Source organism: Echeneis naucrates, chromosome 17 (assembly GCF_900963305.1).
Source record: "Echeneis naucrates chromosome 17, fEcheNa1.1, whole genome shotgun sequence".
NCBI classification, from domain to species: Eukaryota; Metazoa; Chordata; class Actinopteri; order Carangiformes; family Echeneidae; genus Echeneis; species Echeneis naucrates.
In genome coordinates, this window is record NC_042527.1 from 6,148,093 (window position 1) to 6,165,203 (window position 17,111).

The window sequence follows — 17,111 nt, forward strand, 5'->3', positions numbered from 1 at the left end:
AATTGGCCCGCTCCTGCACCTTTGAAAACAATGTGTAGTTGTGGGGTTAAAATATTATCTGCGTGCTCCTGTTCCTCAGGCAGAAAAGACTGCAGTGCAAAGTGAATATTTGACATTAATACCTACGAGGAGAACATTTTTGCATGTTCTCCCCGTGCCTGTGTGGGTTTCCTCTTGGTACTCCGGTTTCCTCCCACCGTCCAAAGACATCATGTTTGGGTTAACTGGTGACTCTAAACTGTCCGTAGGTCTGAGTGTGAGTGTGAGTGGTTGTTGGTCTCTGTCTTGGCCCTGTGTTGGACTGGTGACCTGTCCAGGGTGTACTCCCTCACCCAGTGTGAGCTGGGATTGGCTCCAGCACCCCCGCGACCCGGAAACGGATAAGAGGTAGAAGATGAATGAATGAATCTACTTATGTATTACACAATTTGTTGTGTATTAAAGTAGATACCTGAATTACTACCTATTTAAGGAAAGGAAACATTGTGTGTGTGTGTGTTTATCTATTTATTTACATTTTGTTAAGTTTGAGGGCAGGGCTCACAGACGCTTGGCTGGAGATTGTTTGCCTTCCTACATTTCTATTTTTGTGTTTTTGTACTGCCACAAAGCGAATAAGTACAACTGCAAAGCAGCTTTCACCTACCTTTTTCAGGGGATGCGTTTATGCAATTTCAAAAAAATTTACAAAGAGAAAGTAAAATGTCATCAAGGACACTGCCATAATGCATAACTTCCCACAACCTGTCAACAGTATTGTTCAAGTATCCATAGCCAGCTTTTCCTTTCCTCTTTTCTTTTAATTAAATGACATTTTTAGATCTGAGCCCTATAATAAAGCATTCCTCCTCCAGGGTGCCCTTCTTTATAGATGTATTTCCATGACTGACAAGGCAACCTTGAACCCTGTTAAAAGTAGAATTAGAAAAAGCCTCCACTGCATCCAACGTAAGGTGCAATTATAAAATACTTTCTCACGTTCAGCCCGCAGTGTGATGAAAGTGATCCATCAAATTGAGACAAGTCAAACGACCCTTTTATAGTGCTTTTGTAGAGCTGAAGAAAAACGAGGTAGGCCTTGGCACTGTTGAATGCCCTGTTTTTAGATGTGTGTATGTGTGTCTGTGTGTGTGCCTCCAACATGCTCATAATGCATTTTGGATATCCCGGGTGGCATAAATCCAGTTCTGATGGTTTATGTAAGCCTCTGTGTTGTTCTCATGGGGTTTGTGCTTTAACTGTTTCAGGTGAGCACAGGTGATGTAGGTAATTTGGTTTGAGGTTGCTTCCTCTCATACAAGGGCCATACCAGTGAGAATATGCAAGCCAAATATGTTCAGGTGTTTATTTTACACTCTTATTAGCTGCGCTCTAAAACACATTTGGGAACCACAAAGTGCTTGTGCTGTAGCAGGCAGCACAGGCAGGTTTAATCAATGCATCAATTCTGATGCACAGAGCTCATTTAAGGCCCAAAATAAGCATCATGTTTCATACTTGCCCACCTCAGTGTCCCTGGATATGTTATCTTAATGAGTTTCCTCTTCCTCAGGAGTAAGCAGAAAATAAATTCATAAGAAATGCCGGTTGTGTATGTTTTTCTGTTCTGGAGTAGCTGTAAGTGACTGGCTGATTGTGACGTGGCAGTTCTTTAATTTGCCATATTTGTGTTGCACAGTATGTAAAGCATGCATGTATGAATCTATATCTTCTTTCTACAGCAACACTTGCTCTGCTCAGTAGATTTTAAAAGTCACCCCTGTACCTGGAAACATCCCGGAGAAGTCCACGCCTTTTGGTTTTGGCTAAATCAAAATGTTTAACCTATGTGCTTATTGCCAGATAGAGAGAGGGAGAGTGAGAGAGAAGGCAGAGAAATCAACACAACCAAACGACGGCAAAAATAAGGCCAAACTGCACTCTAAGCCTAAATGTGTGAGGACTGTATTGGTCTCTTGAGCCATTGTCCCATGATCTTACTTCATCAATATTACATATGTCTTGCCCTTTCCCTTGCTGAGTTAAGTCCTGGCCAGAGCTGTGTTATGTTCATCCAAGTCTTTGGTCCAGTGTGGCCAACAAAGTGAAGCGAGCATGTTAGGCCACAATCAGCTGGGAACGTTACAAATGCCATTATACGACCTTCTGGGAGCTTTAGCCTGTATATGCATCATATTTTTAGTTAGGTTCAAATTTAGTTACGTCGTTTTAGCCCTGGAGTTGTCACATAGCCTGGATAAGTGAAAACATAAGAGTCATCTAAATTTCAGCATATGTTGAAGACTGCAGCTGAGGTCCTGCTGAGTACATCCTCAGAGAAATTCAGCGGTTTCATTAGTCTTCACACACTCGCTTCTGATGGCAATGACAAAAAAGGTGGTCCATTAAAGTAATAAAAGGGGAAACAACATAATCATCTCGCTACACTTGCCTGTGTAGTCACTGAGCTGACTGACATAAGGAGGAAAGTCTGGTGCTGTCCCTGAGCTCTTTCCCTGGAACTGTTTCGCTCCGTCCTTCAAAAAGAATTGAAGTAAACTGCTAACATTTTCTCTGGTGACCCCTGTGCAGTTACCATGATGGGGGAGATAACCTATAAAGATCGAAAGCATTTTTTGCACGAAGCAGTAGACAAGTTTATTTCTGTCGTAAACTTGGGAGATTGAACTGCCTGAGGATCCAACCTCAAGTGGCCATTCAAGGAACTTTGAGGAATTAGAGTTCTTGGCCCAAGTGCAGGCTACACAGCGCAGGTTTTATTGTGGCTGGTATTAAGTTGTTTTACCTTCAAATCTTATTGACGTATAAATATATCTCAATAGGCAATGATACTCAAATATCAATACTCATATCAAGAAAATACTCAATCGCAGTCAATACTCAGGGAATAACACTTGGAGAGATGCTGCGTACTGTGATCTGCATTCTTCTGCTATAGTCGGGATGTCTCACATTTAAATTCCAAAGCTTTGAATTACGTAAAGGTAGAATCATATATGGGTGCATTTCCCAGGGCTTCACAATAGCTGTGTGTCAATGCACAGGATTATCAGATTCATTAAATCGCTCTAATGAACGTTGCTGATTTATTCAGGTGAAGGCCATTATCCTTGAGTTTCCCTCTTTACTTATTGGAGATGAAAGCAGAGCCATTTCTGGTAGAGTTTTGATGCATACATGTAAGATAGAGTGGTTGATACAGCTTGTACATGTATTTTCTGCTTTGTTTTTTCAGCTGTTACATTTTTCTAAGCTCATCGTAGCTGTTGGACACAGCTCACATTTCAGAGCTGTACCTGCAAACATCCGTCAGCCAATACTTCACAAGAAAAATGTAAAAAAAAAAAAAAAAAGGAAAAATAAATAAATAACAAATTAAAAGATACCTTAAGTGAAGTCTCAAAGGTGTTAAGCTCACATTCTTCTTCCCATCCCCCTCCATCCTGTTGTCATTTCCCCAGACCTGCTTGTCTTCAGCAGTGCAACAGAGAGGCATTTATTTAATGTATCTGTTTATTATGTCAGCCATTTGCACTTCACTTCAGACATTTGTACCATCTGCAGCCCATCCTTACTCTTACAGTTTCCCTGTTCAGAGATTTGGGGTTGTTTTTCAGCTATGAAAATCAACCGTCTCTGCAGAAGTTCAGCTGGCAGCTTTGGCGAGCTGAGCTCTTCCACTTGAAAAAAGATGAAGATAAAAATAGATATTATCCAAAATGACATGTTGCTGAAGGAGAGTACCAGTGAAACTCCAAGTGCAGATATTTTTCCCATACATTTGATTTACATTTGTTTGCTGTAAGCTATAAACCTTATACCAAAGCATGGATAACACTAAATGAATGATAGATTGTCCGTTTTAAATGACCAAATTAAAGATTTGACTGTGGGGACATTTTGGGGTCAAGATCAGATCGCTGTTGTTTTTTCTGTTGCATCTTTTTATGTAATTACTAGAAGCCCAATGCTGGTTTTTAAATGAGTATTTTTTAATGTTTTAGGAAATGCACTCATACTGTCCTACAAGTGAAACCATGTAGTTATACCACTTTCCTATTTGTGTGGTAGATGTAGGTAGACCATTATTCTGAATTAGCCTGAAGACTGGAAGCAGAGCTGGGTTTGGCCCCCCCGAAAGCAGCATGCTTTATCTCCTTCAGTTATTGCAACTTGTTGTTTTTATACTCCTATTTGTGTGTGGATAAAAAAAAAAATATTACACTTTAATTATACAGTTTAAGAGGTGCTGCTGAGTATGAACCCCGGGGGGAGCCCCATGTTTCTCCCCAGGTTCCAGCTGCTAAGCTGCCAGGATTCTCCCTCAGTTCTGTTTGAAGTCTGGTTGAATAGCGTAACAGAAATAGTTGATTAATAAAAAAGAAAGTGGGTATCAAGTTGTGAAGCTTCAGCTGTGCAGACATTTGTAGTTTGAACTCCTGTGGAGCATCAGGCTACTGTAGCTGTTTTCTGCCGCTTGCACTTTATGTGTTAAGCTAAGCTAATTGTCTCCTGGGTCTTGTTCCATACACACACAATAGTCATATAAGTCTTCCTCATCTAACTCTCAGCAGGAAGGCAAGGATATCTCCCAAACTATGGAATTACTCACTAAACATCAGGTGTATATTGAATGATACCAAGACTTTATCAGTGACTGTCACAGAGGAATTAGGTAGTAATGTAGTCCGCCGTTCTCCACCACAGCTGTCCCAGAGGACATATACTGGTTTTACTGTAAGAATGCAATGTGATGCACTATTTATGAACGGTCATATCAAATTCATTGCAACTGTATTTTACCACAAGCACATGTATATTCACATGAGTTTGTCCACACTGGTGCGCATGTGTACATGTCATTGAGTGTGTTTTTGTCCCAGATGGTCTGTAAGCCCACGTAGCTCCCACAGTTATCAATGCAAGCTGGAATTATGCAGGCACTCTTAAATTCTGCAAACAACCCTTAATTCTTAATTTAGATATTAATGAGTTTCCCTGTTACTTGGCAAAGCCCTGTGATTTCCCCTGACACCAGGCATTTTCATAACTGGGGCGTCTGCTATTTCACACTGCAAAGGCGCACGTCGACGATGTAGGAGACTCAATAACATGATTGAAACAAGTTCATTAACTTAGACCAAATACTGCAGCGGGCTTGGGAAGGAGCGTAATCATCCGCCGGCAGTGAAAACACACAGGAACTTCATTTCATTTAGCTGTTTATATTTGTTTTAACTGCTGAGACCATGGACCATATTCATATCTTTGATTTCAGTAATAGTCATTAAATCACTGCAGTCAATGTGCAAAATGTAACAACACCTATAATGTTAGGCAGAAATAATATTTAACCATATTAAAACCATACTTGACATATATTCTGATCATTAGTGAATTATATAGATTTCTTTATGACTGTCTCTAATAAATGTTTCCTTAACACTTAACATAGGTTTCAGAATAACCAACACATCAGGAAAATAATTTCCTGATGTGTTGGTTATTCTGAAACCTAAGGCAACATTTTCAGATGTCCAATTTACTATAATTAAGAACCACATTTTACAAATTAAAAAATGTGTGAATCTGGCATTACTTGATAAAATCATTTCTGGAAATCAATTTAGCTTATGCGACAGCTTTAGGGTTTAATGTGAGGAGAGTGGCTGACCAGAATCATGCTCATGCGTTGTCTTACAGTTGTGACCACCTCTGACCTCTGCCTTCCCCGAGTGAATAGAAGGAGAGACACTTAATTTAACATCTCTCCACATGAAGATATCCTCGGGAGCATATTTCAACACCAAAAAAAAAAAAAAAAAAAAATGCTCCCGCTCGATGAACAGTGATTAGAATTGTTGTTGCGTAGTTAATAGTTTTCCTTAATCAACCAATCCATTAGTGGAGCTCTGCATACATGTTTGTTTTGCCACACAAGAACTACAGCATCACTTGGTACTACCAGGCTGAAGATCTGCTTTTGCTCGCTTTGAGTGTGTGTGTGAAGCTCTAACTATAGGATCATATTTCTGTCAGATTTTGTTGTTGCTGTGTTCCATAATATTTCATTCTGATATGTCATCAATTCACTCCCACCTGCTTTTGGTCTCAGCAAGCATTGAGCTGCGTTGGCTGAGTCACCATGTTAGCCGATCGCCCCCCTCCATCCTGTTGTGTTTTCCTCCACAGCTTCTCAATTTTGCTTCCATGCAACAACTTCCTGCCATACTCTCGGTGATTACAACCTGTTTCTGCCTTTTTCCTTACAGTGCAATCCCATCGTTGGCCATGGATTTGTGTTGGACAAGTACAAGTGTCAGTGCAGGAGAGGATTCTATCATCCACGCCGAGTGGTACTCAATGGCTTTAAAAGTAGGTTACAAATCCCTCTGTGATATAATAATACGTATTGCAGTGAGCTGTCAGATCAAACTTTGAATCTTTTAAGAGCAAGCTTTGAGGTTTTATTAAAAAAAAAAAAAAAAAAAAAAAAAAGGGCAACATTTTTTCTTGAGTTGACACACATTTGAAATTGTTGAAAGGGTCTTTTGACAGGTGTCCCAGGGCTTGAAAGGTTATGAAACCTACAGCGTCAGTCAAAGGATTTGACTGTTCTTAGTTTGGAAATGTTTCTACTCTGAGCTGGAAGCCACAGGTGATGTGTGAATCACAAACCTGTCGGAATGCGACTCCACCGGGTAGATTTAAGATAAACTTGAGGAAAGGTTCAGTGACATATTAACGGACTGATGAGTCTCATCTCCCTGTAGGTGCTGTAGTTAATCTTGTTTTACATGTCAGTGTAATTTTTGAAACAGAGGCTTTTGATTTAAAATGGATGAAAGAGATGAATACAAATGCAGGGTTCTCATTTCTAACTGACACTGACAGGTTTTGTCAGCTGACATGATAACCATCGCTATCAGATTTTGTCAACTCTCAGGAGCTAGGATGAGGTAATGCTGATGCCAAAATACAGACTTTTTCATGTTTCCAGAAGTTTTTTGTCAGCATTTTCTAATGAATCAATAAGGTTACAGTTCCAGTACAGCTCAAAATGAGATATTACCTAATTGGGCAAAATGTTGTGCATTAAGTGTGCTGAATGTGAAGACCCCTCTTCCTATTTAATCATATGGCAAGACACTGAATAATGCTAAAACCCCTTTATCATGCAATAAATGGCATAATTTCAACAAAAACATAATTAAATTGTTTTTGTCTTGACCTACCCCTCAGGTTTTGGATTCTTTAATATTAAAATTACTTGGCCAAGTAATTAAGTGGCTAAATGTGTGTATTAATGTTGCATTTGTAGTTGTTATGGAGAGTGCAATGCAAATCTCTTCAAATCAAATAAGAACTAGGGAAAGGACAGGTATAAAAATCACACAAAGCAACCTGTATCCCCATAAAAGAATCTGGTTCGCTAATTAGATGTTTCTTCTCTTTGGCTATAACTAACTGTTGGTCATTGGCTTCTTAGTTGAAAGACAAACACAATTTTAAACACAGTGATTCGTTCACTTCCACTCTTGTTTCTCCTCCTTGTTGTTTTGTAAAAACAAGGAGAGCGAAGCAGCCACCAAACTTGGTATTACTCTTAGAGAGTTCCACGCAATATGTGGAGAATTCACCAGTCATGTCTTATTGCTGAGGGGTTAAACAAATGGTGACTTGGTTATTATATATCCCACAATAAATTTGTCACGTATTTCCATTATTCCTCATTTCATAGTCAGGTGTTCATCTCAGTGAGTAATAAAAATAACACTAAAACTAAACTAAAATCTAAACCTATGGATTTTAAACTTTCACCACTGTGAATTTCAAGTATACCCATAACTTTTACCTCCCTCCTCGTGCTCTGGATCTGCATGCCTGTATTCTGACACCTTGACTGAAAGTGCTGCAGTGTCCTCAGGCAGAAAGCTTGGCCCTGATGAGTGAGATAATCAAGCAGCTGCAGTGACTTTCATCACTGACTCCAACAATACACCACCCCGAGGGGGATGATACGCTAAGCAAAGCTGGAGCTTTATTGTAATTCAGCGTGATGAGGCCTGTCTGTGAAGAGACTCATCTTTCCAACGGCGCGCAGACCCCGTCATTAAAAATCTCCGCTGAGTCCAGTAGGGTCGTAGCTCGTGACCCCGATTCCCCCAGCTCGAGCCTGTCTGTTATCCCTCATTGCATCCCCAGAAAACAGACCAGGCGCCAAACAGATCTTCTATTGTTCCCTAGCAACAAGACAAAAGCACAGATATCAAATGGAAGGAAAGATTGAGAGAGAAAGACAGCCAAAGTGCAGTCAAATGTCATGAAGCATTATTTGATTTGAATGTAATAATAACCATAGATTGTTAGATAAATCACAACTCAAATCTATTGTTAAAGCTCATAAAAACTTTAAGGCGCCAGTTTAAGCCACACTGCGTTGTGACTTTGTCACTGTGTTTGCATGCTGTATGGGATCTGGGACTTACGGGGGAATTACATGCTTATCAAGCGTCACGTTCCAGAGGAGCAGCAATGAGCAAATTGGAGGATTTGTCACACAAGTTGATTCCAAATCTGTCATAATTTTGCCATGTCTTGTCTCTTTGGTTCAATTCAGATTTCACAGGTGCTTCCCGAAGAAAGAAACACATCCACTTTTGCGTAATGTGAAATAATCAACAGGAAACAACAATCAAATGTGCCTCATGCTGGTGGAACAAAAGTTATGCAGACTGAAATGATGAAAGGAAAAGTGTCACAATATTTTATCCTCCTCTCCTTTAGTCTTCCCTCCTCTGTTTAATTAAAGGCTGTATTCTTGTAATTATGATCCCCAAGGCTTTGTGATTTATCGGACTGATGATTGCTACTCCTTCAAATTGATTAACCGAGCATTTAATGAGAAGTCAGTATGTGACAGCTACATGGAAATTAATTACAGTGATAATCCTTGAAAACATGACAGTAAATCAGATTTTTATTCTGAGTGGCAATTAAATACAGTTCTGTAAATGGTTGTCTTTGATCGTACCTTATTAGAACTGGACGTAACCACAACTGCATGTGTGATTGTGATCTAAATTGCTCTCCCGCCCTCAGGCAAGGAGCAGGGCTCCCACAGAGACGACACCTCTGACGTGTCCAGCAAGTGCCTGCCTTGCCGCGAAGGTTGCCCCTACTGCCGGGATGACACGCCCTGTCTGGTGCAGGAGGACGGCGTTCTGCGGCTTGCTGTGGCCTCCTTCCAGGGTCTGTGTATGGTGCTGGACCTGGCAAGCATGGTGGTGGTCTACCACTTAAGGAGAAACAAGGTGAGCGAGGTGTCAGATGTCAGTGTGGAGGACTTTTGGATGGAGCATGCGCACATTTTGCACATCAGCATTACCTTAATAATTATGAGGAGCACCACTGAGCCTGTGAAAGCAGTTATATAATGTTCTCTGTGGCTCTGGAGGAAGTGTACCAGGACTTATCTGAGCCTAGGAAACTCAGAGAACTGCGTTTGTTCGTGGGGAAGATTTGGGATCTATCAGGTAAAAATACACCAAAAGTTCAATTACATTACATCCAAGCATGCATTTTCAAGTTGGATGAAATCTCCTTGCTGGCTCGGGTGGATTTCTGGTCATACTCATGTGCACAACCAAGGCCATTACTCCCTCTAATTACTTAGTACAATATTTCGCCAGACTAATCACTTTCTATTATTGAACTGATATCCCATGCTATCAACAGCCAATACTGAGGATCATTACGGTAACTGGAGGATGCAACACTTTTTGAGCTTGCCCCGTAAAATCCCCATCACAACAGACAATTCAGAAATCCAACTTATTTAGCCAAACACTATGGAGGAGATGGAGGTAAATGATGTTCATTAAATGGTGAGGCACTAAATTGCCAAAGATTACATAGCTCTTTTACACAAAGACTCGAGTTTTAATTTGCACTTGATTTGAAGCTGGAATTCAGAAGTCTGTCAAGTCTGCTATTAACATAGATGCAATATTTATTTGCTGCATCTCTCTGTCTCAAAACTAAGCCCATTTCTCATTACATCTATTTCACAGAGGATATCTTTGTTGATTTGTGCCAAGTTTGTTATTAGACTAAGTGAACATCTATCCTATGTTTAATTGAGCCTCCTTTAATCCTCACAGACTTACAGCAAAGATGTTGCATAATACACTCTGCTAATAGAGTAAAGTGAAATAAATATGAGCTCCTCACAGCGTAGGATAATTACAACTAGTCCTTGGGCAAAGTTGAGTTGGTTCTTCCCAGTGTGCTATTTATAGACATTTATGCTTTTGCATCAGGCTCGCATTTTCTCAGTTCACTCAGAAAACGCTACAATGAAAATATACAGTTTGTTCCTCCCCCCTCTTTGTGTTTGTTTGGCTTTGAAAGATACACAAGTGTATTATTTGCATTTGCTATCACCTGCCTTTCTGTACGTGAGTGTAATTTAAACCCCCAGCTCTTTGTCACTGACTGATTGATTGATTGATGGTTTTGTCTGTTGTTTCTCTTTCTGCCTTGACAGAGCATTCGCACATCTGGTTTTATTCTGCTGGAAGCCATCTTGTTTGGGGCCTTACTGCTCTACTTCCCAGTAAGCTCCACCTCTCAATTACACCCACAGTTCGCTCAGCCAATCTGTTCCTCCATCAGATACACTGACAGTCACAAATAACAGCACAATACATGAACGGAAAGACCAAAACAAACATATGCAACATATTTGCCCAGTAGATAACTACATTCCAAACTCTCCCTCTGGATCAGACTTCTCTGTTCTACATGTTTCCGTTCACTGCACTGACTTTGCTTCCAGAGTGCAAATCAGCTCTTTATTAAGTCTCTTGCTTTAGCCTTATCTAATATCTACCGTACATCTACACCATTATCTTTGTAAAGTCTGGTTGAAGCATTTTCCCTCCTAACAAAAACACCTCAGGGCATGGTCCTAGCTTCCCATTCGTATTTCTTGGTGAGAACACGACATATCATAATCCTTTATGTTCACAGCTGTGCCAGCAGTGGTCTGACACATGGGGCTTTATTTTATTCAATTTTAAAATGAGCTTTTCCAGCAGTGTTGTTGAAGTGACAGCTGTTCACGCGCTGACAATTATATCCTGAGACCTTAAATTAACATTAAGTACAATTGGAAGAAACAAAACCAATATATTCAATATATTCATTAAATAAAGCTGTCTGTTGTACCTTTCCTAGAAAATTTTTATCTTCATCTGTAACATATACCTCTAGTTCATTTTTAATTGTTTAAAAGTTGTCTTTTACAATGTTATTATTGACAACTTTTTCGACAGTCAAAACTGAACAACTTTAGAGGAATATAATTAGTATGTAATTATTTGGTTGCCTCTTTTGAAGGTTGCTCAGATTTATCATTAGACAGCCTTTCCTTTCATTTTTCATAGTTTAGTAACTAACTATCCATGACATGTGACCTTAAATGTCTCTCATACTGTCTGCACACAAGACACTGAATAGATGTTTAAAGTAAAATACTTTTCTGGCTCTCTTTTGTATCTTATTGAGGATATATTAAGTGGAATAAATTTTTTTATCTGAAAATAATATTCACATTAGACCAATGGCTATTCATCCGTGGTACAACATTCAACACTGGACCAAACTGCCACATAAAAATCTTCATTGTTTAATATTCAAATGTCAGAAAACCTTGATAAGAGAAGGCTCATATTTGTTGAATCTTTTGCTTGTCCAATGTCAATATTGGTAAGCACCACATTCTTCTTCCAAAGAGCTTCTTTGAAAAAGGGAAAAAGCCCAATGAGGAGACAGTAAAACAACAGCCTACAACTTCCAAGAAAAAGAGAGCTTCATTTAAAAGACAAAATCAGAAGTCCGACTTAAAATATAGGTGATTCTAATGCACCGAGTCTGCGCTGCATTATATGAGGTGACAAGCCAGCAAAGGAGGCAATGATTCACGTTGTTTTTATTTGTTTCTACTCTGGGCTGTGAAAATATTGTTTGTTCATTTTTAGATTGTATTGTGGATTTTTAGATCTACAATACTTGTAGAGATTTTAGAGATTTTTAGATTGTATTGTGTCATAATTAAAAATCCAGAGGATTCCTCCTCAGCCATTCCTCCAAAGCCATCACTGTCTCTGGTGATTCATACCCATGAATTTATAGGAATAAACCTTTATATCTGTGAATGTGAATGACTTCAGGACACCATCCTGTCCCGATACTCCACCCTCAAAAATCAAACCCCCCCATTCACTGAGTACAGTTTCAGAGAGGCCGATTCAGTGTGATAACATTACAGCTACAATAATTCCATTAAACTGAGCAGTGACAGCGTTTTGTCTTCTGTCTTCTCTCTGCATTGCATGGTGTCGCCTTTTGTCACACAGCTTAAAACAGCCATTTGTAAATTGTGTTATTTCTATATGAACAGTGTAAGCATTAAAGAATGTTTAATTAATGATGGAGGGATAGTGTTTGTTCAGCATTAAAAATCAAACTCTGCTGTTCAGTTTCTTTTTCTCGCACTTCTCTTCTTGGGCTAGCTAAGTCAGCATGCTAACAAACTAGCCCCGAGCTGGTTGGCACTGTCTTGTCCTTCTCTGGTGGTCTGGTGAAGAGTATTGTACCCTGACACAATTATGACTAAAGCACTTGGTGAGACTAGCAGGTCATCTGCTACTGATGCTAATATTGGCTATGTAGCAATAATAAAATCTACTAACTCCTCTATGAAATATTAAATATTGCTCATTTGGTCTGTTGATATACCAGCCCAGTAAGTTTTTAATCTCAAGTTTCTCTTTCTGCAATAATCGTTCAATGGGCTCAATATGTTCAGTGATTTCCTCTCTATACAGTATTCAGTTCTATTCACTTTTAATTGGCCTTCAATTGTACAGGAGATTGGAAGGCAATTTGAAACTGAAAGCTGCTGTACGTATAAAGAGGAAATCCCTGAAACTCAGGGAGTTGTTGCAGAAAAATACTGAAGTTAAATAGCTTAAAAATATGGTTTGATATCATAAAACCTTTAAAATGTGGGAGAAGTAATTGATGCAGTTTTCAGAGTACTTTGCAGTATAAATGTGGCAGTAGGTGCAGCTACAACTTGTTATTGTATTGCGCTTGCGATCATTGTCTGGACAGTAAGAGGTCAGGCAGACATCAGTGTGTGTGCATTCAGAGTGTGACTTTGTTGCATTGTGTATGTGTGTGTGTGTGTGTGTGTGCCTTTGTCAGCCTTTGTGTCATCTCTATGTGAGTGGGCCCATGTGGGTGGAAGCCAGTGCGCATTGTATGTATGTGTGTATTGACACTTTTGCACACAGCCCACAGTGCACCTGGAGTGCTGCGTCAGAAACCCATCTTTAGCAAGGGAAACAGATGGAAGAAACCTGAGCGCCATGTATCAGGGAGATCTGATGTAACTGGGGAATTCGCTGCCTTCAAACACTTGTGCAGTCTGCCAATAGTCAGCTTCAAACACAATGTCTGATGGCTGGACGTTAGCCATTTTGAAACAAACAAACAAGCTCTCTTAAGAAGGAAGAGCTTCAGAGTATTGCGATGAAGGATTTGCTCTTTGAAATTTCAGCAGTCATACCACAATACCCAGTGAAAACCCTGGCAGTTGTTGTTGCTGATGGTATTGTGGTCTTTTTCCTATATTACTACGCTACAATTCTGCTGTGATGCTTTGAATTGATTCGATTTTTCATCTTTCCATCCACCCTCTCCTCCGTTCACCCCAAGGATCACTCAAGTACTGAAAGTATCCTCCCATTCACACGCTCTTAGATACACTCATGGGTCTTCTCTTCCCTTTGCCTCTGAATATTTCTTGTGCATTTCTTATCACCTTTTACTGCAGGTCTCTGCCTCTCCTCACCTCATGTTTTCTTTTCATTATTTCTGTCTCTTTCAGTCTCACTTTTGCGTCTGTCTCCTCTCCTGCAGTCGGAACGTTTGTTTTCTGCTGCTGTTTCCTTTTTGCTGCCACCACAAGGCTCAGCGGCTACTGAAGGCTTGATGCAGCTGCCCCTCCTCTGGTGCTCAATGCATTTTTAAACAGTCCATCAAGTTCTAGCACAACTTGTTTTAAAAATACATCTGCTGATTAATTGATGGAGGAGGTTGGAAGCAAACCAGGAGGACTACCTTCTCTTCTGAGTGACATAAACGAGTGACTTTTTTATTGTGCAGTCCCCGGCGACTTTGTAGTCCACATGGGTAGTACTGCAGAAAGGGTGTGACACTGTGTTTGTGTGGGCCCATCTCTGTGTATGTTGCTATGCACGCATCGGCAGGATGGAGGATGGATTATGATTGCATTTAAGTAGATTTGTAGCATCACATTTTTCTGCGGTTGCATACATGTACATTTGCGCATGGATTTGCATTTCTGCATTTGTTTATGTGGGTGTAAGACACAGCGTGGCCTACTTTATACATCATATTTGCAGAGCCGATTTACTATTTTGTTCTGTCTTGAAGACCACAGAGCTGGAAGGCTGAATGTTTGCTCAGGAGGCGAAGAGATGAAGGAGCCAGGCAGGATGTTAATCCTAACCACAGGTTAGCGTGAGAGTGAGACATGAGAGACAGCAGGACAAAAGGACAGTTTGCAAGAAGGAAAAAAAAAAAACAAAAAACCTAACAACAAGTGTGTGGGGAATTGTTGCACACCTACGGATTGCTCAGATTTGCTCTGTTTCGGTGATCTACAGCATCATTTCAGCACTGAGATGTAATCGTCTGACTCAAGTTGCTTCACAGGAGTGCAGAGGAGGGACGTTGTAATTACATAAATTACGCTATTGTATTAAACTGGATTGTTAGGTTTTTTCAGAGGTATAAATAGCTTATACCTCACAAAACTTATAGCTGAAAATCTTTGTCTTTAACAAATGGAAAGACTTAGATGAGGAGCTGGTGAAGAAAATGGATCAAAAGAGTGAACTCGAAGCCTACAGGTGTAACGACGGGCATTTTTCTCAGGTGGCCGGATAATATGAACACTTTGTCTCTCTTTTGTACGTCATATTCACGCTTGTGCACACAAAGACCATGAATCAGCAGAGCTTACTTGATTTGAATATATATTTTTTTAATATAACTTGCAATTGGCCTTACACCGCGTGAAGTTCTGTAGAATTTTTAATAAGCGGCAATAACATCATGTTAAGTCAAAATCATCATCATGAAATATCGTGTACCATTTTTCAGATCCAGAACTCTGATCTTAATTGCTGAACTGCAGCAGATCTCGCTGTGTCTGTGTTGCTGCTGACAGGATTTTCAGAATAAAATGACATTAATGAATAAATCAGTTGCAAAAACCAATGCATCATGCGTCACATGCAGCAAGAACTCTGCTCTTCATCAGCTGATGGACGACACATGCTTTTGCTGGCCAGTGCTCATGGTCAGCTGGCTAAGGACACAATTCTGCCACAGCCTGCCACTTGTAACCCACCACTGGAAACACCATTAAAAGATGATATCTGTCAATTTTGTGGTTACGACTTGTCTTGTCTTGTCTTTGGCAAATTCTTTTATTCACTTTGTTGATACGGGCAGTAGTGACATTCACACTAATGTTTCGCTACTCCTTTTTGGAAAGAGCTTTGTCAGTGAAATTATTGTTATAATTTATAAGTTATACATCATGTTAAGGATGTCCTCAAGAAAATCGTGGCTTCAGTCCCTTTCCAAACTGATTTATAAAATGATCTATACCTTACTCATCCATGTACCAACCAGCTGATCAGATCCTGAGCTGAAGCATTGAATTAGCACCAGTGGTAGAGCATTAGGAAGGAACAGCCATAATTCCTGGTCCTTGGATATAAAATGGACTTGGCTCCCCCGAGCTCTCGTGACCAGCATACCAATGACGGATTCTGGCAGGCCGAGGTTTTGATGAGGATTTCTCTATGGAGAGAAAGTGGTGCTGCTATGCTCGGAGCTTTGAGTCTTTGTGCCACGTTCCTGATCGTGAGGTGAGCTGTGAGCAGGCTGGCTGTATGTGCTGAGAGTCCAGATATTATTACAGTTAAACTGTGGATTGGGACACATTGTCTGAGCAGGTGAAATGCAACTTGGAGTTTCGAGACAGTATTAGATTACAGGAGACACATGGCATACTGTGATAATTAAAAGCAAGCAACAAGCCGTGGAGTAGCTCACCCCTCATCTTCCTGTGATATTGTTTTTTTACTCATAACTTCCTGAATAGTTGTATGAAATATCGTTGGATTTCGCATTTTGTGACGTCTGCTTTTATTATTTTGGTGAAAGAAAACATTGTCATGGTTCTAGCAGCCCAGCGACCCAGAAATGGAAAAGCGGTAGGAGCTGGATGGATGGATGGAAAACATTTTCATAGTTTTAACACAGCGTGCAGCCAGACTTCTAAAGCCTCAGGGTTGGCTGAGCGTTTGCCACAGAGGGTACTGCAGGTGCTGCTGTTTCTCAAGTTTAATTATGCTAGAAAGCTGCTGCCTCTTGAATTCCAAGGCATTGTAAAAGTAGACATAAATTGCTGTCTGTACTCCTCTGGGATGCACTTATACTACATCAGTAACTAGCTGTAACATCCTCCCACAGCTGGACACTGTTCATGGTGCTATACACAATTAAGAGGTCACCTCAACACAGAACATTTCAAAGCTGTTTCAGTTAATGTGGACAGGACAAAAGCTGACATGAGTTCGAGAGACATTTATCTATTTAATCAAGTTTAGTCTCAAAAGTGACCTTTACTGTCAAACTCTTTTTGTGTTCTGGTTTCTTCATGGTGGTTCACTTAGGAAACCCTGCTCATGGAAGCAGAGAGTCTGTATATTTGAGAACAAAACTTTGACCCAAACTGAGGCTGCTGAGGCCTTTGTCACAGTTGGTGTTGGGTGGTGGTGTTGCGGAAATGAGGTCCGAAACGCAGGAGCCACGAGAACCAGGTGGGTGTGAAGAGTGAGACTACAAAATAACAGAGACACTGTGACGATGAACGAAGCCAAAAACTACAAAATAACTGAGATGAAGGGACGACAGGTAGACAAGCAAAGACACACGCA

General features: G+C 40.2%; 1 protein-coding gene across 1 annotated transcript in view; it reads left to right on the top strand.

Moving 5' to 3' along the window:
* The window catches only part of LOC115057548 (probable G-protein coupled receptor 158), a 52,257-nt gene that overhangs the window by 17,452 nt on the left and 17,694 nt on the right, over nt 1–17,111 (top strand). The window contains exons 3-5 of the mRNA XM_029524701.1: nt 6,273–6,375; nt 9,103–9,314; nt 10,550–10,618. Coding sequence (XP_029380561.1) covers nt 6,273–6,375; nt 9,103–9,314; nt 10,550–10,618 — 384 coding nt within the window. The remainder of the gene's footprint in view (nt 1–6,272; nt 6,376–9,102; nt 9,315–10,549; nt 10,619–17,111) is intronic.